Raw genomic sequence first — 22,783 nt, forward strand, 5'->3', positions numbered from 1 at the left:
GAAATACATTAAAACACAAAACTTGTTTCTTAGACTTCCTTACGCCCTCTAATTGCTGCACAGAGAACAAGAATGGAACTGTTTTAATTTCCACTGTGTAATGCAGCTGCAGTGTACTGCACAGTGGCTGTGTGTGGAAGGCTGAACATCATGCCCATGTCTCAGTGAGAAAGCTTGAGGAGGGCGGACAGCCACTCCACTGCTGTTTTATTCTGTCGCTCAGAGTGACACCAATTATTTATGTCACATCCCCGCAGGAGACAGCGAATAGGAACTCTCTGAGAGAAGCACATCCATCAGCCTCGTCCAATGGGGCGTCACACTTGTGTCTCCGTCTCGCTGTAGGAGGAGAACGAACAAAGTCTCAGTAGTCAATCTCGCCTACCCATTCACCGTACCTTACTAAGAGAGGAGTGGATTATGCTGTATCTGAGTATGACATATGAATTAGGTTTGGAATCATTCATCATTCAGTGCCACTGAAGAGGCGAAGAAACAACAACAAAATACCTGTTCTAACTCAATTATCTTTGACTGTTTAACAGCTCTTTTGTGAATGTGAACAGTCTTTCTTTGAGTCCATTAGTGTCCATTAGTCATTGCTGTACAGATTGTTTTGCAAGAAGATGGAACGGTACTGTCAGTGACAAGTTCAATCTTTCATTCACTTTCATTACAGTATCACATCATCATTTCATGTGGATCACTCTGCTTTGTTTAACTACAATTAAGATGATTTTTTGTACGTAAAAAAGCACTGCATGCCTGTAAGAGCCTCTGTGGTTTGATGTTGGTTAGCAACAGGGCCCTAATGCTGTACTGTAGATGGGTTTAGTATTGTTTAAAATATCTCTTGATTACATCATCAGTAGCTAATGTTGTCATATTTCACTGATTCTTGGGAATTTGGATAAAACAGGTTTTAATTTTGAAAAAAAAAAAAAAAAAAAAAGTGAGTTAAATTAGAAAATCTGAAGGTATATCATTATAGGCCAAGGTCTTGGCTGTTCAGCAATGTACCGGTGCAACCTCCTCATTTTGCATTTTTTTCATAAAATAGGTTTTTCCAGTTATTAGGCTACTTTGTTTTTGTCAACACTGTCACCGTAATGTTTTTTTATTTGAAAAATATATTTTTGTATTAAAAGAGACTATTACTTTAATAACTCAACAGCACCAAAGAAACATATTGTACGTATATTCATTTAAAACAATATAACTGCCTCTGACGGTGGTGACACTAATCTGACGGTGGTGACAGTGGCCTCATTACAAAATATAATTCCAAAATTTATACCACTCAAGCCAATGGCTTCTTGCTTAACAACATATTTAACTATTTGGTACAAAAAAATAACAATCCTGAGCACTGTTATAAGCTTTTTTCAGACTTCAGTCATCACCGTCAGCAGGGGCGCCGTATATGGGGGAAAAGTTAGGACAATTCCAAGGGCCCTTGCCTGACAGGGGCCCCAAAAAATAGGTAAAAACTAATATAAAAATATTAAACCATCAACTAGTAAATACATTTTTTTTTTTTTTCATGGGGCCCAAAATTCCTGGTGGCACCCCTGACTGTCAGACAGAAAACCTGACGGTGGTGACGTCTGATGGTGGTGACAAAAACCTACTCTTTCACATGATAAGCATGAGTTGTTCACATTAGCCAGCTTGTTTCCCCCCTGTTGCTGCCTACATCAGACCTCCTCTTAAAAAGTATACATTTATTCCATAATCTAATCTAATATTTTTTATACAAAAGTGACGGTGTTGACATGTTATGGTTGTGACAGTAGCAGTGTCCAAAAATATGAAGAGATTTAAGAGAAAATAGCAAACTTCCAGGAGCCTGAGTGGTCTTGAAGCATGCAGTAGAGCTGAAGGTTTGAAAAGGGCTCCTCAGGAATGGAATTGACCTTGTATTTGTAGAGTTTTTTTTTTTTTTTTTTTTTTTAATAAATATCTGACGGTGGTGACGAATATGTTGGACACATTTTGAGCAACCACAAAATAATAGTAAATATTCAATATTCAATGAAATTATTACTTTTTGTTGTTTTAATCAAGTTGAAATGATTATCTCCTATCCGAGGACAACTGGTTTTGTAGGCCATGGGCCAACATATAATCATTAAATTAATAAAAATTAAAAATAAACCTATAAAAGAACCTTACAAATGTGCAAAGGACCCCCTGTTTATGCCCTTGATTCTTTTTATTCATTAAAATGTTGTAAATTTCCAACAGAAATAGCATTTTTCTTAGTGGGACATGATTTATCCAAATTCCCAAGAATCAGTGATTTGTAAAAGGTAAAAAGAGCTTGTCTGCAAAACTTAATACTTTTACAAATTCATTCGCTGTTCAATAGCTATCCCCAAAAGAAAATTTTAAAAGGTCATGACTGTGACTCAGATTTCAAAACAGAAATTATATCATAGTCAGGAAACTTATGTAACAGCAAGACTTTTGGTGAGGCAGGAGATTACATATGAAGTCATTTTTGTTCATGTTTATTCTTTTAAGTTTGTAGGGGGGAATTTTATTATTAGAATGAATAAATGATATGGTCAACCTTAATTCAAGTTGTCATGCCATTAATGCTGTGAAGTGAACTCTTATTCTGACTCTAATTGTCTCCTTTGAGTTTAAGTCTTTTTTTTTCCACATTTGTCTTTTGTTTCATTACACTGAAACTTATTCATGCCTTAAAATAAAACCATCAAACTTATTGTAGCACCAAGCTTAAACATTCCTATAAAAACATGACAGGACATTTGTAATGACACATGTTCATAATGGTTACTAAAGTCAGTCGTTTCTATTTTATAGCTCACTTTAACTAATAGAGGCAACGATGGGGATGCAGTCACAGTTTAGGATGTAATGTGCCACAAAGTAGCATATATATATATATTTTTTTAATTATAGGTGTACAAACAAAAACAACAACAGCTTTCTTTAAATAAATTTATTTTCAGCAGCAATAATTGTACAGTACATACAGAAAAGGTATACCTTTATTACAGACATCTGTACCACAGAGGAAAAAAAAGTAATTTCTTGCTGATACAGAGCTGTAAATGATCTACAATATACTGTAGATGTCAAAGGAATGGGAGATCCTTCAGTGTCATGATACAGTACATAAAAAATCCACAATTTCTGCTACATTACAGTATCGGTGACTTCAAATCAGTTTGTTTATCTGCTATACAAAATAATGAAACATTATCATGTATAGTGAGCCAAATAGAAAGGTATGGGAGCTTACACTGAGGTTAATCATCAACTGTCTAAGGCAAACACAGTGGGTTAATTTAAAATTGTGCTGACTGACATGTACAGTGGCATAAGTTTGATAATAAACTTACATGGTTTATTAGAGTTGACTAATTTCATCCAGCACTCAAATAAATTAATATAATATTATAGGAAGCCATTTCCAAGCCACTGTATCGGTACAATGTTATTTAAATTCAGGATAAGCAGTGTTTTTAAACTTTCCAGCACCTTATGAACTAGAAAAAAACCCACTTTGTATTAGCTTTAATTCAACAGTGAAACCCACGATCATATTCAATGATTCTTTTTGAAACAAACATTAAAATAAACATATTCTTTCATATACACCAATGTTTGGAATATAATTTTCCAGACATGTGAGATTAGTGATGGTCTAGCAACAAACAATGTTGCCAAAATATTAAATATACTGCAGTAATTAGAGAACATAAAGGTACCACACCATATCATTGCATCATAAATGCAGTTATATAGTCTTTTTCTTTACATTTAAACCTCTTCAGTCTAAGGCTCACATTTGCAGTGTGTTTGTAAGAAATAAACATTCTAAAGACTTATTTTCCTCAAAAGGTAAGGTAAAATCTTCTTAAAGTTCTAGTATTTCAAGTATTAAAGGTTCCCTTTTAGCACAGCTTTACAACCAACAGTGCTTGAGTGCAATCGCAGCAATAAAAATGCTATAACAAAGTGCTTGTGTTCGTGTAATACTCATTTAACAACTAGGAATATTAAGTTAGAAATTAGGCTAATCTTGATAAATGCCATACTTTGGTTAAGGTTAGTTCTCTAGATAATGAGTATATAACTAGAAATGATAATCAAAGACTGTTTCTTTTCATATTCACCCTCTAACATATGCATCCAGTTACTTTTGACAGTCACTTTCTTGATTAAGAGCCACTTCAATAGACCCATGCTAGAATTCATTTTCAGCTGAAAGCTCTGTTTCATCTTGCATATTTGTCTCTATTAGCCGATTTTCAGGCATTTTAGAGTCAGACAACTTCTGATGAAATCTTTCCAGCACTCTGTGAGTCACAGCTTATATGTTCTTCATGGTTGTGAATTTCCATTTCAGAATCTTCAACATCACCATAGGCACCGTCCTCAGACTCGGCATTTACTTTAATCAAGGTATCGAGTGAGTTTACGGTCCTTTCCTTAGATATTAGATCTTTCTTCTCTATATCTGCACTGGTAGGAACTAGATCTTGCTCTTTATCATCACTTTCTTCTTCTGGTTCCTCTGAATCATCCTCTGCTTCATCCTCTCCCTCAGCTGATTCTGCTTTGTTTGCAATCTGATCATTTTCATTGGCTGTCTCAGTTTCCTCTTCTTTTTCAGATACATCTGAATTACCTTCATCTTCGCTCTGTTTGACATTAGCTTCGTCTACTTCTTCCTCTTGTTTGCTTTCTCCATTTTCTTCATGTGCGTTGCTTTCTGTTGTTTCAGCCATATCCTCCTGGCCATCTGCTTTCGGCTCTACATCATCATTACCTTCTGTTTCATCATTAGACTCTGGCAGTCTTTCTTCATCAAGGTCTTTCTCAGTTTCAGATCCACTGATGGCATTCTCTGCATCATCAGTCTCTACTGACTCTTCTATTGAGGCATCATTTGACTGCTGACTGCCACTTTGAACTTTACTGGACTCTTCCGCAGACTCGTCTTCTACATTATCAGTGGACTCTTTGCTTTCCTTCCTTTGTGTTTTGGCGGCTCCCACCTGCTCCCCATCTGATATATCTTCTGAGGAACCAACCTCAGTATTATCGGCAGAGTCTTCAGTTGTTGTTCCAGATTCTTCTGTGCTTTCTCTTTCAGTAACGTCATCAGAGTCCTCCCCTGCTGTTTCATCCTCTCCATCCCCTTCTTCTGTTGTTGCATCCTCTGTAACCCTTTCCTCTGTGTCATCACATGGATCTCCAGCTGTTTCACAATCCCCTGTGCTTTCATTTTCACCAGACTCCTCTGCATGTGTTTCAGCCTCCTCTGATTTATCCCCTGATGTTTTACCTTCTATCAGTCCGCCTTTGGTAGATTCAGCATCTTCTGATATCTCTCCATCAATTTCTCTAGACTCTTTTCGCATGTTACTTTGAGGCTCCTCAGTATTGTCTGACATTATAGGGGTTTCTTCTGTGCTGTCTGCTTCATCTATGGTTTCTGCTTTTGCTTGTTCGTCATCTGATATTGTGGTGTTGGTTATTTCTTCAGCAGTAGCTATAGTGGCAGAATTTTCTGCAGTTTGGTTTTCAGATGTCTCATAAAATTCCTCTTCATCTGATTCATCAGCTGCAGCAACTTCAACATGTTCCTCCTCTCCTGAAGTCTCATTTCCTGTTGTGGCTACTTCAGCACTCTCATCCACATTCTTATCATCCCCTGCAGTCTCATCTTCGGTCGTGGCCATGTCAAGATTACCCCCCTCTCCTGCAGTCTCTCCTATGTTCTCATCCTCTCCTGCAGTCTCATCTTCAGTTGTGGCCATGTCAAGGCTATCCCCCTCTCCTGCAGTCTCTCCTATGTTCTCATCCTCTCCTGCAGTCTCATCTTCAGTTGTGGCCACGTCAAGGTTATCCCCCTCTCCTGCAGTCTCATCTTCGGTCATGGCCATGTCCAGGTTATCCCCCTCTCCTGCAGTATCTCCAACAGTCTCATCCTCTGCTGCAGTCTCATCTTCTGTTGTGGCCATGTCAACGTTATCCCCCTCTCCTGCAGTCTCTCCTATGTTCTCACCCTCTCCTGCAGTCTCATCTTCAGTTGTGGCCATGTCAAGGTTATCCCCCTCTCCCGCAGTCTCTCCAACAGTCTCGTCCTCCGCTGCAGTCTCATCTTCGGTCGTGGCCATGTCAAGGTTATCCCCCTCTCCTGCAGTCTCTCCTACATTCTCGTCCTCCGCTGCAGTCTCATCTTCGGTCGTGGCCATGTCAAGGTTATCCCCCTCTCCTGCAGTCTCTCCTGCATTCTCGTCCTCCGCTGCAGTCTCATCTTCGGCCGTGGCCATGTCAAGGTTATCCGCCTCTCCCTCAGTCTCTCTAACAGTCTCATCCTCCGCTGCAGTCTCATCTTCGGTCGTGGCCATGTCAAGGTTATCCCCCTCTCCCGCAGCCTCTCCAACAGTCTCGTCCTCTGCTGCAGTCTCATCTTCTGTTGTGGCCATGTCAAGGTTATCACCCTCTCCCGCAGTCTCTCCTATGTTCTCATCCTCTCCTGCAGCCTCATCTTCAGTTGTGGCCATGTCAAGGTTATCACCCTCTCCTGTAGTCTCTCCAACAGTCTCATCCTCCGCTGCAGTCTCATCTTCTGTTGTGGCCATGTCAAGGTTATCTGCCTCTCCCGCAGTCTCTTCTACATTCTCATCCTCCGCTGCAGTCTCATCTTCGGTCGTGGCCATGTCAAGGTTATCCCCCTCTCCCGCAGCCTCTCCAACAGTCTTATCCTCCACTGCAGCATCATCTTCAGTTGTGGCCATGTCAAGGTTATCACCCTCTCCTGCAGTCTCTCCAACAGTCTCGTCCTCGGCTGCAGTCTCATCTTCTGTTGTGGCCATGTCAAGGTTATCCGCCTCTCCCACAGTCTCTTCTACATTCTCATCCTCCGCTGCAGTCTCATCTTCGGCCGTGGCCATGTCAAGGTTATCCCCCTCTCCCGCAGTCTCTTCAACAGTCTCGTCCTCCGCTGCAGTCTCATCTTCGGTTGTGGCCATGTCAAGGTTATCCCCCTCTCCCGCAGTCTCTTCAACAGTCTCGTCCTCTGCTGCAGTCTCATCTTCGGTCGTGGCCATGTCAAGGTTATCCCCCTCTCCTGCAGTCTCTCCTATGTTCTCATCCTCTCCTGCAGTCTCATCTTCAGTTGTGGCCATGTCAAGGCTATCACCCCCTCCTGCAGTCTCTCCAACAGTCTCGTCCTCCGCTGCAGTCTCATCTTCTGTTGTGGCCATGTCAAGGTTGTCCTCTTCTCCCACAGTCTCTCCAACATTCTCATTCTCCGCTGCAGTCTCATCTTCGGTCATGGCCATGTAAAGATTATCCCCTTCTCCTGCAGTCTCTCCCACATTCTCATCCTCTCCTGCAGTCTCATCTTCAGTTGTGGCCATGTCTAGATTATCCCCTTCTTTTGCAGTCTCTCCTACATTCTCATCCTCTCCTGCACTCTCATCTTCAGTTGTGGCCACGTGTAGATTATCCCCTTCTTTTGCAGTCTCTCCTACATTCTCATCCTCTCCTGCACTCTCATCTTCAGTTGTGGCCACATGTAGATTATCCCCTTCTTTTGCAGTCTCGCCTACATTTTCATCCTCTCCTGCACTCTCATCTTCAGTTGTGGCCACATCTAGATTATCCCCTTCTTCTACATTCTCATTCTCTCCTGCAGTCTCATCTTCTCCTGCAGTCTCATCCTCGGTCATGACCATGTCAAGATTATCTTCTTCTCCTGCAATCTCTCCTACATTCTCATCCTCTCCTACATTCTCATCCTCTCCTGCAGTCTCATCTTCAGTTGTGGCCATGTCAAGATTATTCCTTTCTCCTGCAGTCTCATTTTCAGCCATGGGTTCTTCTGCACTCTTCTCTCCTGGCTCATTTTCACCTGTGACCTCAGCAATTTGCTCTTCTCCTACAGTCTCATTATCATCAGAAGGGGTTTCACCTAATGAGGCTTCTGCAGACTCATCTTCAGCTGTGGTTGATTTATCACTTTGTTCACCTGATTCATTTTCATTCACAGCTTCAGCTCCTGTAAATTCATCTTCAGTCAGGACTTCTACATTATCCTGCCCCATGGATACTTTTTCACATATAGTAGCAGTTTCTTCACCTGCATTTTCATCATCAGCTGATTCTGAGCAGTTTTCCATAAATTCAGTGTTCTCTTCATTTGATTCATCATTATCTTTAGAGATTATCTTGTGTTCTGTAGATTCATCTGCTACTATGGCAGAAGGTTCTTCCACTGATTCATGTTCTTCTGTAGCCATCTCCATTTTCTCGTGTTCTTCCGATTTATCACTATATGTGGCTACTTCAGAAGTCTCTTCCTCAGATTCATCCTTCGACAATTCATCAGCTGTGGCTGTATCATCATTCTCCTCTGCAGTTTCATCTTCAGTTGTGATGGCATCCATACTCTCTGCAGTATTATCCTCATTTGTGGCAGCAGTCTCTTCTCCATCTTCATCTTCTCCTGCTTCTGTAGTTTCCTCTTTGTCAGATTGATTTTTGGTTGTGGCAGCCTCAGTGGTCTCCTCTTCTGCCATTTCATCGTCAGCTGAGGCGGCCTCAGCCATCTCTTCAGCTAATCCATCTCCATCTGTGTCTGCTGCAGTGTCCTCTTCTGTTAATTCATTTCCAGTGGTTGCTGTTTCGATTGTCTCTGCAACTGCTGTTGCATCTTCATCTGTAGCCACTTGAGCATTGTCTTCTCTTGGTTCCTCTTCAGCTATGACAGCAGTTTCTTCTTCTCCTGCAGTTTTCACTTCAGATGTATTTTCTTCATCACATTCTTCTGTGGCTGTTAATAGTCCAACATCATCTTCTGCTGTTTCATATTGAGCTGTACCTGCTTCAGCATTCTCTTCCATGGATTTAGCCTCAATCATGATTGTGTCTGCGTTCTCATTTTCTGCGAGTTCTTTTTCAGCTTCTCCAGCAATTTCATCAGCATCAACTTCATCCCTGCTTGCTTCTTGTGTTTTTTCTTCCACCAGACTTTCATCTTCAGCAGTGGCTGCTTCTTCATTGACAGTCACTTCTGTCAAAACTTTAGCAGTCTCTGCTTTGACTTCTCTCTTGGCCTCCAGAATGACACTTTCCACAAGCATTTCTGCAGCTTTAAATTCAATAATATCTTTAATATTAGCTGCATGATTGGTTGTTTGTGCGCCTCCGGGTTCACTGTTCTTCAATGCTAGAATTGTCTTTAAATCAAAGTCCATCAATACAGGGGCAGTAGGCATAACCTCTGCAGGGAGTGTAAGTCTAGATGCCATTTTTTTCCTCATACATGTTTCACATGGACAGTATTCATCATCATTTTCACTGCGCTGGTCACTGTAAGAGGTGTTTGTTGCTGTATAGTCATCATCACTATTTACTGCTTGTCCATCAATTGATTGCTTGATCATGATCCTCAGCCTCCTTCTTCTCTCCTCAGTTTGTGTTGTTGATTCACGTGATATTGGTTCTTTTGGAGGTCTAGGTTGTCCAGCTCGACTTTGAATTTTCTTCAATTCTTGGTTTATACTTGTTTGTATTCTTTTGTGGACCTCATTTTTGAGTTCATTTATCATGACGTCTAGCTGCTCATTATCATCTAAGTTCCAACGGACTTTGAACTCTGTCATTGCATTGATATAGTGAGTCATAAACTGCTTCTCTAGTTTACTTAACAAATTTAAGACCCAAACAGGATCAGGATCATGAGAAATCTTTTTGGTTAACTGTGCTCTTTGGACAAGAGGAGGACTCTCAGAACCCATGTCCAACTGACACTCTGTTTCACCTTCATCTGGAAGATTTTGGCTGCTGCTGCTGTCATTTCCTGAGCTCTTTTTTGATGATGGCGGTGTTTCAGGTAATTCTTTTGGACTATCATTACTTCGAATTGTATCATCTGATGCATGGTCATCTTCTTTATATTTTTTCCCATTCATTTCTCCTTCCTCTTTTGCGCTTTCAATCACATTAATAGTGTTTGGGATTTCCAAGTCCAATGGGCCTGGGGACATTGCGCCTGCTTCTTCTTCACTCTCACTGACTTCTTGTACTTCCTTTAATGTTTCTGTAATGGCATGTACTTGGGTTACACCACCATTAACGCTACTCTTCCTGGAGCCTGTGGAGCCACTGTTGACATCAACGCCAGAGGATGACCTACGATTAGAGTCATCATCCACAGAATGCTCATCATTGACTTTTTCGTTCTGCTTTAATATTTGTTCACTCTCACTAGGATCACAAAGCCAAAGAGACTGAAGGATGTTCATTAGTTCTTGGTACCTCTCATCTTTGGCAGCTGCATTTTGGGGATCAAAGTGTATTAATTGCAATTTAACAAGGCAATCCAAGAGGCCTTTGGCTGAAGTGCTCAGTTTACGTCCATACACTGGAGAAACTTCTGGTAAACTGTTGCATCTATCGAGCTTTGGACTTAACAATATTTTCATCACCTGTACAGAAGAGTGAAATGTTGATTTTGCATCATCTTTCTGAGCACAGGCATTGTCTGCATTTGGTGACTCTGTGTTTGTTTGACAGTCATTATTGGGGATATTGTTAACAACACCATCTGCTTCAGTAGGATCTCCTGTGTTTTCTGTGACAGAGACATCAATACTTCCATTCTCCCCCATTCTATTGATTTTGTGTAGTTCCTCTGTTGATTGAGTATTTTTTGGTCCTTCACAGTCTTCATTGAAGTCATCTACAACATCATAAATGTCATTGTCCACTGGTATCCTTTTCAGCCATTCATTCACAACCTCAGTAGGGGATGCGTTTGGTAGACTAGAGGGGACCAGTTCAAGGGCATCATCATGTCTCTGTTGTTCTGATGCAGTGTCTCTCTTGTGTCTACATTTGCTGCTTTTATTACTTTTGCTGCTACAGTCTGTATTTTCCAAGGGGCCATTTTTTGTTTTTTTAGAAACATTTGATTTTGATTCTGCTATGGCTGCCTCTGCTGGCAGGCTTTTCTCCAATGAAGGATCACTCCTCTTGTCAGTTCTATCTTCTTTTTTCCCCTCACTTTTCAAGTAAGTTGAGATTTCAGATAAGCTGCCTTTAGATCTATTTTCAGAGTGACAGTGTGCACATTTGACTTCATGTTCATCCTCAGAATTCTCATTCACATTGCTTTCATCAATATTTTCACCTTCTTTCACTGAAGGATCAGGTATATTGACAGCCTTTTGCTTATTTGATCTGGCAGAAAAACCGGATATGGATGACAGTGCACTAGGTACACTTTCATTACATACCTCTTTCACACCACTGTCCTCAACAACAAGAGCACCAAAGGGTCCGCTATGCAATGTTGATGACATAGAACTTGATATTCTCTCCTCTTTCTCCCTTATGTCTTCAACATTTTCATTAACAGTAATATTAGAAGCTTTGGACTTTCGAGATTTCACTGAACGATTAGATTTGACAGATAAAGAACTTTGTGATCTTCCTTTATTTTCCTCTGCTTCTACATAAGATACTTTTGATTTTTTTGAATATGTTGAGGGAGGTCTGTCCTCAGTTTCCTCTACCTTAACAGATGGGATTTCAGATAATTTAGACCTGCTTGACACTGCAGAACTGTTTGATTTTACTGACATAGGGCTACGTGCCCTCTCCTCTGTTCCATTCTGAATATCAGAGGCTTTTGATTTGTTAGATTGCATGCATATATTTGACTTAGCTGACACAGCACTAGAAGATCTTTCCAAAGGTTCCTCTTCATTATCAGCATTTCCTGCAGCTACAGCTTCAGAAGTATTTGATTTCTTAGATCTTGTGGATGTCACTGACCTAAGTGACATGGCACTTAGTGCTCTCTGTTCAGGTTTCACCTCAGTATTTCCGTTATTAGGAGCATCAGCACTTTCTTCTGTAAGAATTTCAGAAGATCTTGACGTTTTAGATCTTCCTGAAGTATTTGACTTTGCTGATTTGGCTGATCTGACTGATATGCTGCTTGGAGCTCTTTCTTCAAGTTCCTCATAGTGGGCAACACTTCTTTCAGTTGGAGCATTTGAGACTTTTGACCTACTAGATTTAGCAGAGGTATTTGTCATGCCTGATTTGGCTGACATGGAACTTGCTGCTCTGTCATCAATGTCTTCTTTAACATTCCCTTCTTCAGGAATGTCAACACTATCTGCAACAGGAACCTCAGAGGCTTTTGATTTTTTAGATATTGCTGAAGCATTTGACTTTGCTGATTTGACAGATATACTGCTTGGAGCTCTTTCTTCAAGTTCCTCATGATGGGCAGCACTTGTCTCAGTTGGAACATTTGAGACTTTTGACCTGCTAGATTTGACAGAGGTATTTGTCATGCCTGATTTGGTTGACATAGAACTTGCTGCTCTGTCTTCGGTGTTTTCTTCAACATTCCCTTCTTCAGGAATGTCAACACTATCTCCACCAGGAATTTCAGAGGCTTTTGATTTTTTAGATATTGCTGAAGTGTTTGACTTTGCTGATTTGGCTGATTTGACTGATATGCTGCTTGGAGCTCTTTCTTCAGGTTCCTCATGATGGGCAGCACTTGTCTCAGTTGGAACATATGAGACTTTTGACCTACTAGATTTGGCAGAGGTATTTGTCATGCCTGATTTGGCTGACATGGAACTTGCTGCTCTGTCTTCAGTGTTTTCTTCAACATTCCCTTCTTCAGGAATGTCAACACTATCTCCACCAGGAATTTCAGAGGCTTTGGATTTTTTAGATATTGCTGATGTATTTGACTTTGCTGATTTGGCTGATTTGACTGATATGCTGCTTGGAGCTCTTTCTTCAATTTCCTCATGATTGGCAGCACTTTCCTCAGTTGGAACATTTGAGACTTTTGACCTACTAGATTTAGCAGAGGTATTTGTCATGCCTGATTTGGCTGACATGGAACTCGCTGCTCTGTCATCAATGTCTTCCTCAACATTCCCTTCTTCAGGAATGTCAACACTATCTGCAACAGGAACCTCAGAGGCTTTTGATTTTTTAGATATTGCTGAAGCATTTGACTTTGCTGATTTGACAGATATACTGCTTGGAGCTCTTTCTTCAAGTTCCTCATGATGGGCAGCACTTTCCTCAGTTGGAACATTTGAGACTTTTGACCTACTAGATTTGGCAGAGGTATTTGTCATGCCTGATTTGGCTGACATGGAACTTGCTGCTCTGTCATCAATGTCTTCCTCAACATTCCCCTCTTCAGGAATGTCAACACTATCTGCAACAGGAACCTCAGAGGCTTTTGATTTTTTAGATATTGCTGAAGCATTTGACTTTGCTGATTTGACAGATATACTGCTTGGAGCTCTTTCTTCAAGTTCCTCATGATGGGCAGCACTTTCCTCAGTTGGAACATTTGAGACTTTTGACCTGCTAGATTTGGCAGAGGTATTTGTCATGCCTGATTTGGCTGACATGGAACTTGCTGCTCTGTCATCAAAGTCTTCCTCAACATTCCCTTCTTCAGGAATGTCAACACTATCTGTAACAGGAACCTCAGAGGCTTTTGATTTTTTAGATATTGCTGAAGCATTTGACTTTGCTGATTTGACAGATATACTGCTTGGAGCTCTTTCTTCAGGTTCCTCATGATGGGCAGCACTTTCCTCAGTTGGAACATTTGAGACTTTTGACCTACTAGATTTGGCAGAGGTATTTGTCATGCCTGATTTGGCTGACATGGAACTTGCTGCTCTGTCATCAAAGTCTTCCTCAACATTCCCTTCTTCAGGAATGTCAACACTATCTGCAACAGGAACCTCAGAGGCTTTTGATTTTTTAGATATTGCTGAAGTATTTGACTTTGCTGATTTGGCTGATTTGACTGATATGCTGCTTGGAGCTCTTTCTTCAAGTTCCTCATGATGGGCAGCACTTTCCTCAGTTGGAACATTTGAGACTTTTGACCTGCTAGATTTGGCAGAGGTATTTGTCATGCCTGATTTGGCTGACATGGAACTTGCTGCTCTGTCTTCATTGTTTTCTTCAACATTCCCTTCTTCAGGAATGTCAACACTATCTCCACCAGGAATTTCAAAGGCTTTTGATTTTTTAGATATTGCTGAAGTGTTTGACTTTGCTGATTTGGCTGATTGGACTGATATGCTGCTTGGAGCTCTTTCTTCAGGTTCGTCATGATGGGCAGCACTTTCCTCAGTTGGAACATTTGAGACTTTTGACCTGCTAGATTTGGCAGAGGTATTTGTCATGCCTGATTTGGCTGACATGGAACTTGCTGCTCTGTCTTCAGTGTTTTCTTCAACATTCCCTTCTTCAGGAATGTCAACACTATCTCCACCAGGAATTTCAAAGGCTTTTGATTTTTTAGATACTGCTGAAGTGTTTGACTTTGCTGATTTGGCTGATTTGACTGATATGCTGCTTGGAGCTCTTTCTTCAGGTTCCTCATGATGGGCAGCACTTTCCTCAGTTGGAACATTTGAGACTTTTGACCTACTAGATTTGGCAGAGGTATTTGTCATGCCTGATTTGGCTGACATGGAACTTGCTGCTCTGTCATCAATGTCTTCCTCAACATTCCCCTCTTCAGGAATGTCAACACTATCTGCAACAGGAACCTCAGAGGCTTTTGATTTTTTAGATATTGCTGAAGCATTTGACTTTGCTGATTTGACAGATATACTGCTTGGAGCTCTTTCTTCAGGTTCCTCATGATGGGCAGCACTTGTCTCAGTAGGAACATTTGAGACTTTTGACCTACTAGATTTGGCAGAGGTATTTGTCATGCCTGATTTGGCTGACATGGAACTTGCTGCTCTGTCTTCAGTGTTTTCTTCAACATTCCCTTCTTCAGGAATGTCAACACTATCTCCACCAGGAATTTCAGAGGCTTTGGATTTTTTAGATATTGCTGATGTATTTGACTTTGCTGATTTGGCTGATTTGACTGATATGCTGCTTGGAGCTCTTTCTTCAATTTCCTCATGATTGGCAGCACTTTCCTCAGTTGGAACATTTGAGACTTTTGACCTACTAGATTTAGCAGAGGTATTTGTCATGCCTGATTTGGCTGACATGGAACTCGCTGCTCTGTCATCAATGTCTTCCTCAACATTCCCTTCTTCAGGAATGTCAACACTATCTGCAACAGGAACCTCAGAGGCTTTTGATTTTTTAGATATTGCTGAAGCATTTGACTTTGCTGATTTGACAGATATACTGCTTGGAGCTCTTTCTTCAAGTTCCTCATGATGGGCAGCACTTTCCTCAGTTGGAACATTTGAGACTTTTGACCTACTAGATTTGGCAGAGGTATTTGTCATGCCTGATTTGGCTGACATGGAACTTGCTGCTCTGTCATCAATGTCTTCCTCAACATTCCCCTCTTCAGGAATGTCAACACTATCTGCAACAGGAACCTCAGAGGCTTTTGATTTTTTAGATATTGCTGAAGCATTTGACTTTGCTGATTTGACAGATATACTGCTTGGAGCTCTTTCTTCAGGTTCCTCATGATGGGCAGCACTTTCCTCAGTTGGAACATTTGAGACTTTTGACCTACTAGATTTGGCAGAGGTATTTGTCATGCCTGATTTGGCTGACATGGAACTTGCTGCTCTGTCATCAAAGTCTTCCTCAACATTCCCTTCTTCAGGAATGTCAACACTATCTGCAACAGGAACCTCAGAGGCTTTAGATTTTTTAGATATTGCTGAAGCATTTGACTTTGCTGATTTGACAGATATACTGCTTGGAGCTCTTTCTTCAGGTTCCTCATGATGGGCAGCACTTTCCTCAGTTGGAACATTTGAGACTTTTGACCTACTAGATTTGGCAGAGGTATTTGTCATGCCTGATTTGGCTGACATGGAACTTGCTGCTCTGTCTTCAGTGTTTTCTTCAACATTCCCTTCTTCAGGAATGTCAACACTATCTCCACCAGGAATTTCAGAGGCTTTGGATTTTTTAGATATTGCTGAAGCATTTGACTTTGCTGATTTGGCTGATTTGATTGATATGCTGCTTGGAGCTCTTTCCTCAAGTTCCTCATGATGGGCAGCACTTTCCTCAGTTGGAACATTTGAGACTTTTGACCTGCTAGATTTGGCAGAGGTATTTGTCATGCCTGATTTGGCTGACATGGAACTTGCTGCTCTGTCTTCGGTGTTTTCTTCAACATTCCCTTCTTCAGGAATGTCAACACTATCTCCACCAGGAATTTCAGAGGCTTTGGATTTTTTAGATATTGCTGAAGCTTTTGACTTTGCTGATTTGGTTGATTTGACTGATATGCTGCTTGGAGCTCTTTCTTCAAGATCCTCATGATGGGCAGCACTTTCCTCAGTTGGAACATTTGAGACTTTTGACCTACTAGATTTAATGGACGTATTTGTCATGCCTGATTTGGCTGACATGGAACTTGCTGCTCTGTCATCAATGTCTTCTTCAACATTCCCTTCTTCAGGAATGTCAACACTATCTGCAACAGGAACCTCAGAGGCTTTTGATTTTTTAGATATTGCTGAAGTATTTGACTTTGCTGATTTGGCTGATTTGACTGATATGCTGCTTGGAGCTCTTTCTTCAAGTTCCTCATGATGGGCAGCACTTTCCTCAGTTGGAACATTTGAGACTTTTGACCTGCTAGATTTGGCAGAGGTATTTGTCATGCCTGATTTGGCTGACATGGAACTTGCTGCTCTGTCTTCAGTGTTTTCCTCAATATTCCCTTCTTCAGGAATGTCAACACTATCTCCACCAGGAATTTCAGAGGCTTTTGATTTTTTAGATATTGCTGAAGCGTTTGACTTTGCTGATTTGGCTGATTTGACTGATATGCTGCTTGGAGCTCTTTCTTCAAGTTCCTCATGATTGGCAGCAATTTCCTCAGTTGGAACATTTGAGACTTTTGACCTACTAGATTTGGCAGAGGTATTTGTCATGCCTGATTTGGCTGACATGGAACTTGCTGCTCTGTCATCAAAGTCTTCCTCAACATTCCCTTCTTCAGGAATGTCAACACTATCTGCAACAGGAACCTCAGAGGCTTTTGATTTTTTAGATATTGCTGAAGCATTTGACTTTGCTGATTTGGCTGATTTGATTGATATGCTGCTTGGAGCTCTTTCTTCAGGTTCCTCATGATGGGCAGCACTTTCCTCAGTTGGAACATTGAGACTTTTGACCTGCTAGATTTGGCAGAGGTATTTGTCATGCCTGATTTGGCTGACATGGAACTTGCTGCTCTGTCTTCAGTGTTTTCTTCAACATTCCCCTCTTCAGGAATGTCAACACTATCTGCAACAGGAACCTCAGAGGCTTTGGATTTTTTAGATATTGCTGAAGCGTTTGACTTTGCTGATTTGGATGATTTGACTGATATGCTGCTTGGAGCTCTTTCTTCAAGATCCTCATGATGGGCAGCACTTGTCTCAGTTGGAACATATGAGACTTTTGACCTATTAGATTTGGCAGAGGTATTTGTCATGCCTGATTTGGCTGACATGGAACTTGCTGCTCTGTCTTCAGTGTTTTCTTCAACATTCCCTTCTTCAGGAATGTCAACACTATCTCCACCAGAAACCTCAGAGGCTTTGGTTTTTTTAGATGTATTTGACTTTGCTGATTTGGTTGATTTGACTGATATGCTGCTTGGAGCTCTTTCTTCAAGATCCTCATGATGGGCAGCACTTTCCTCAGTTGCAACATTTGAGACTTTTGACCTACTAGATTTAATGGACGTATTTGTCATGCCTGATTTGGCTGACATGGAACTTGCTGCTCTGTCATCAATGTCTTCTTCAACATTCCCTTCTTCAGGAATGTCAACACTATCTGCAACAGGAACCTCAGAGGCTTTTGATTTTTTAGATACTGATGATGTATTTGACTTTGCTGATTTGGCTGATTTGACTGACATGCTGCTTGGAGCTCTTTCTTCAGGTTCCCCATGATGGGCAGCACTTTCCTCAGTTGGAACATTTGAGACTTTTGACCTGCTAGATTTAGCAGAGGTATTTGTCATGCCTGATTTGACTGACATGGAACTTCCTGCTCTGTCTTCAGTGTTTTCTTCAACATTCCCTTCCTCAGGAATGTCAACTCTATCTCCACTAGGAACCGATTTTACCGATATGTTGCTTTGCTCATCAAGTTCCTCATTGTTGCAAGCATTTTCTTTGGCTGGAATATTTGACTGTACAGAATTGGCTGACTTACTTGACATTACACTATGTGCTCTCTTTTGAGGTTCATCTTCTTCATTTCCTTCATGTGGAATGTCAGTGGCTTTTGATTGTGACTTTGCTGATTTGGCTGACAAGGCACTAGGGGATCTCTCTACATCTTCCTTATTCTCAACAGCTGGAAGATCAGAGGATTGTGACTGAGTAGATTTTACAGAGACATTTGACTTGTCTGATTTGACTGACGTGTAGCTTGGTGCTCTTTCCCTCATTTGTTTTCTGCCATTTCTTTCATCGTTACTGTCAGCTGTAACCTCTAAAACATCTGTTTTTGATTTTGTAGAGGCATTTGATTTAACTGACATGGCACTATTGGATCTTGTCACATCTACATCTCCATACCTTGCATTCTCTTTTTTTCCAGACTTAATTGATCTTGCAGAGGCATTTGATTTTGCAGACATGGCACTTGGTGAATGTTCTCTTTCTATCTCACCCGCCTCCTCAGCTTTTGGTGTTGATCTTGTAGAGATACTTGATTTTACAGATGCAGGGCTACTAGATCTCTTCTTCATTTCTGTTCTCTTGCTTTTTGTATCCTCTTCAGGAGAAGCATCTATGCTATCAGCTGCCTTGACTGCTTTTGTAATAAATTCATCCGATACTCCATACTGACAAGTGTTTGAATTTTTTGAGTTTGATGATACTTCAGGGGAACTTTTGTAGCATTCACCATTTGATCCATCTGCAACTGTAGACACAGACTTTGCTGACTTCCTTGACTTGCCAGAATGCCTTGAAGCACTAGAAGCCCTGCTTGGAGGGCTCGGGCATAAGTGTTGCATAGGTGATCCTGTACTCAAAACTGCACTTGTGGTCTCTTCCTCTTCAGGTTTACTGTTCTGAGAACACAAACCTGCTCTTGAAGCACTTGGTGGGATATCATCCTCCTCATCATCTTGGTCCTCCTTGAGGAATGTTAATATCTGAGAGGAAGCACTAACAGCAGATCCTGCTCTGTCTTCTTCCTCTGAAACTTGAGTGATTTTGACACTGACATGATCATTTTGGGAATCACTGGAAGGAACTTGGGACGTACCATCACATCTGTTTTCATCATATTCTCTTACCTGGGTATTTTCAACACTCTCACAGTTGTCCACTGTTGTTGGTTGCTCCTTGTACTTCGGTGAGCAAACCTCACTTCTGATGGTGCAACATGCTACAGCCTCAAGCTCCTCAACAGTCTGCTCAATACGAGTTTCTTTCTCCATCACTTGTTCAGTATACTCTTCCAGACTTGATGCAGACATTGTTTTCCTGCTTTCAACCATTTTTCTTTGACAGACCTTTGTGTGAGAGGATGCACTTGAGCTGGAAGATCTAATGTGACAACTGGCTCCCTGAGTCCCTGGGATCAGGTTTTTCCAGACATCATACTCCTGGCAGTGATGACAACAATGAGGACAGTGAGGCTCCTCGATATGTTTTTGATAGCGCCTGATTATAAAGGCCTTATCTGCTTCACCAAGAGAGGTATTGTCTGACTCTGAGCAGATTTCATTACTAACTTGTTCATTATAAAAGCTATTATGCCCTTTGGAGTACTCAGAAGTCTTTGCTGTAGTCTTTTTTACTTCTGTGGACCAATGTAATGTTTCATCATTCAGGAGCCGGAAGCGCACTTTCATTTGCATGGATAAACTTCCATCTTTATTGATTAGAACCCGTTTCTCTATATCATCATCTCCAATTGCTTCATCAGTATGTGGGCAGGGATCAGCATGTTCTGGAGAGTCTGCTTCATCTGGCAATGATTTGTCAGTGGACATTGATTGCCTGGCAGATATGTTCTTGGATTCCAGCTTTGGATGGATGACATTCTTCTTTGTATCCAACCCTTGTTTACCACAAAAAACAGGAAGACAGAAAAAGATTAAATGGCATCAGTATAATTTTACTCAAGAAGACAATAATCTTACATCATGCAGATATGTTTGTTATATAATAGAAGCTTATTTTATTGTCAAAAGCAAAACTTACAAAAATACTCACCAAATTGATATCATAGTTGCTAATCACAATTACATAAAGTATCTGGGTAATTTCTTGTTGTACAACAGATGCCATTATTGCATGATGCTCATCAAACATCAAATAAGTTGTCATTGTTGTCATTGTGGCCGTTGTTGTTGTTGTTTTGTGCTTTTTTTTTTTTTTTTTTACTGCTACTGCAATTGATTCTGCAATCAATTGCCCCTTGAACTTGAACTTGAATAAATAATCTACAAAATTATTAACTATATTTACCCTCATGCCCTTCTGTGCAGCCTGTGGAGTGCGAACTCAGCTGTGGGAGTTTGTCATCAACTGTTTTCCGAAAATTCTCCAAGATGGAAGAGTGAGAGGGCTCACGTCCCACACAAACAAGCACAGTGGGGCACTGCAAAAGACTCTGAACGCTGTCAATCTGAAATAAAAGAGCAGAAGAAGCATGACTTAACATTGGGAAGTGTTAAAGATGGAAAAATACAGATAACAGGCAGAGGAACTTCAAACACATTTGTTGGTAATGATTTTGATTAAATGCCGTTAATGTTGTATAATTACAAGCAGCTGATGGATTAGATGGCGAATGAAATAGTATCTACTGCCATACGGTTAATTAATTTAATAAACACTGTATAACCAGAGCTGCTGCGGCATTATAGCAAGGGATAGCTGTACTTAAAATGTAAATAAGTGTTCTCTAATGTTCCCACACCACAAAATGATCATAACATTTCTACAGGGGTCTATTTGGATTTATTTGGCTGTTTAGTATTACTCATCTATTATTTTGCCAGGTACTGAAATTTCTGTCTTTCAAAAGTCATGTATTGGCGCCAATACTTTTGGCTCTAGTTTTGGCTACTTTAAAAGTCAAGTATTGGATAAAATTCTCACTCCTTGGAAATTCAGGACATTCTCAACATCCCATCATATTTTTCTCCTAAACTGTGTGAGACACACCTTCCCTCCCCTCTTCTTACTGTTACACTGCTTATCCACTTTGCAGGGAGAAGAAGTTTCTCCACTTTTGGTTATCAATCCTTGTCAGCATTTGTAGGCATAGTAGCTGTGAGGAACATCACCAGAGATCTAGATGCAGAAGTGCACCGAAAATCACAAGTACACTGAGAAATAGTGTGTAGTTCACAGTCAACTTGAAACTGTCTGCCATTATGCTGAAGGATTATAGATTAGTCTCTATCTGTCCATCCGTTCTTTTGTTTATTCATCTATCACGTGATAGCAACAACATTCATGAGGGACATTTACTGCTGAAATATGTCTTTTAAATGACACTTTAATCCAAACTGTCACACAGTATTGTGGGTGCATACTGAATTATATTATATTTTACTTTTTCAGTGGATTGCCATGGAGGGAAATTAAACCCTGAACTTGGCAATGTTAGCCCTGCACTCACCCACAATGTTCAACATTCGGCAGATAGCAACATCGTGAATAGTAATGCACAAGTCTGATGTTGTGACTGTTTGCAGCCGTGGACCTGAACTATTTCTGTCACTTTTACTTTCCATGATTACTATAGAAATTGATCTAATGAGAAAATATGGTAAATATTTATGGTAAATAATAAAGAAACTAAATATTCTGTTCAAAATCAAATAACTGCAGTTCACGGAAGGTGTCATCCCTTTAAATCCATGCAGAAGAAGGCTGTGAGTCGGTCAAGCTGTCGAACGAGATTAATATCCTAATCCAGGATGATCTCTGGTCAGCTTCACCAGAGATGACTATGTATGCAATTGTAAGCTTCCTGTCACTTGGAAGAGCAAATGTAGTGCTCAGCATTCCTGTTTGCAGTTTGCTGAGTGAGTGAAAGGAGCAAACTATGGACAAGCAAACACAGTGGTCTGGTCATTGTTGTACACCATTAACATAATTACCACATGATTTATTTGATTTAGGGCACATCTTACTCCCAAAATTTGTAATGCAATAAAAACACACAGCCCATGGCTACGCAAACCATCATGTGCAACAATATACGTAGATAACATCATGATAATAAATAATGCTAATAAACAGAAATCATTTTAGTTATGTCTCACAGATGGTCAGTTTGAAGGCTAATCTGCCAGTGTTAAAATATTTTCCAACAGCTGCTATGAATTCTTAGATTGGCTTCAGTGTTTTCACCCTACCTTTTAACTAAGGCCTTTAGGGCACTTGCATTAATCCTAATAGAACATCACTGATGCTCAAACAAGATAAAGAAATCATTAAATCAATTCAGGTATATATATATATATATATATATATATATGTGTGTGTGTGTGTGTGTGTGTGTGTGTGTGTGTGTGTGCATCTCATTTTCTTGACATTGCTGCTTCAGTCTGTATTACTCATTAATGTGATAGCTCTGAAGCTCTAGGAAAAGAAAAAATTGTTTTGTTGATCTTCTTTTGCCAGTTTTGATGACATTGCAGTTTTCAATTTAAAATCCACTGTCAGTAAAGACAGATGAATGGCTTCATCTATGGTCACACAAAGCCCTGGTGAAGGTAATTAATTGCCACTGTGGAAGACAC

The 22,783-nt window shown here is 40.5% G+C and overlaps 3 protein-coding genes across 3 annotated transcripts in view; all 3 read right to left on the reverse strand.

Annotated features, from left to right (window-relative positions):
- Nucleotides 1–2,956: 2,956 nt before the first annotated feature.
- LOC115356344 (spore wall protein 2) lies at nucleotides 2,957–7,419 on the reverse strand. Its single transcript, XM_030047462.1, has one exon. The coding sequence runs from the start codon at nucleotides 7,407–7,409 to the stop codon at nucleotides 4,302–4,304; it is 3,108 nt and encodes a 1,035-aa protein (XP_029903322.1). The 5' UTR covers nucleotides 7,410–7,419; the 3' UTR covers nucleotides 2,957–4,301.
- Nucleotides 7,420–7,441: 22 nt separating this feature from the next.
- LOC115355905 (retinitis pigmentosa 1-like 1 protein) lies at nucleotides 7,442–9,440 on the reverse strand. Its single transcript, XM_030046826.1, has 2 exons — nucleotides 7,524–9,440; nucleotides 7,442–7,471 (listed from the first exon to the last, which is right to left on the reverse strand). Exons 1-2 carry the CDS (start codon nucleotides 9,435–9,437, stop codon nucleotides 7,442–7,444), a joined length of 1,944 nt encoding a protein of 647 aa, XP_029902686.1. The 5' UTR covers nucleotides 9,438–9,440.
- A 1,751-nt stretch (nucleotides 9,441–11,191) lies between these two features.
- Nucleotides 11,192–22,783, reverse strand: part of rp1l1b (rp1 like 1b) — a 34,119-nt gene continuing 22,527 nt past the window's right edge. The window contains exons 4-10 of the mRNA XM_030046827.1: nucleotides 20,598–20,652; nucleotides 20,335–20,453; nucleotides 19,313–19,531; nucleotides 19,099–19,150; nucleotides 18,217–18,360; nucleotides 12,884–17,023; nucleotides 11,192–11,235 (exon numbers count right to left, since the gene is read on the reverse strand). Of these exons, the coding sequence (XP_029902687.1) occupies nucleotides 11,192–11,235; nucleotides 12,884–17,023; nucleotides 18,217–18,360; nucleotides 19,099–19,150; nucleotides 19,313–19,531; nucleotides 20,335–20,453; nucleotides 20,598–20,652 (4,773 nt within the window). The remainder of the gene's footprint in view (nucleotides 11,236–12,883; nucleotides 17,024–18,216; nucleotides 18,361–19,098; nucleotides 19,151–19,312; nucleotides 19,532–20,334; nucleotides 20,454–20,597; nucleotides 20,653–22,783) is intronic.

This window comes from Myripristis murdjan, chromosome 24 (genome assembly GCF_902150065.1).
Source record: "Myripristis murdjan chromosome 24, fMyrMur1.1, whole genome shotgun sequence".
Classification (NCBI taxonomy): Eukaryota; Metazoa; Chordata; class Actinopteri; order Holocentriformes; family Holocentridae; genus Myripristis; species Myripristis murdjan.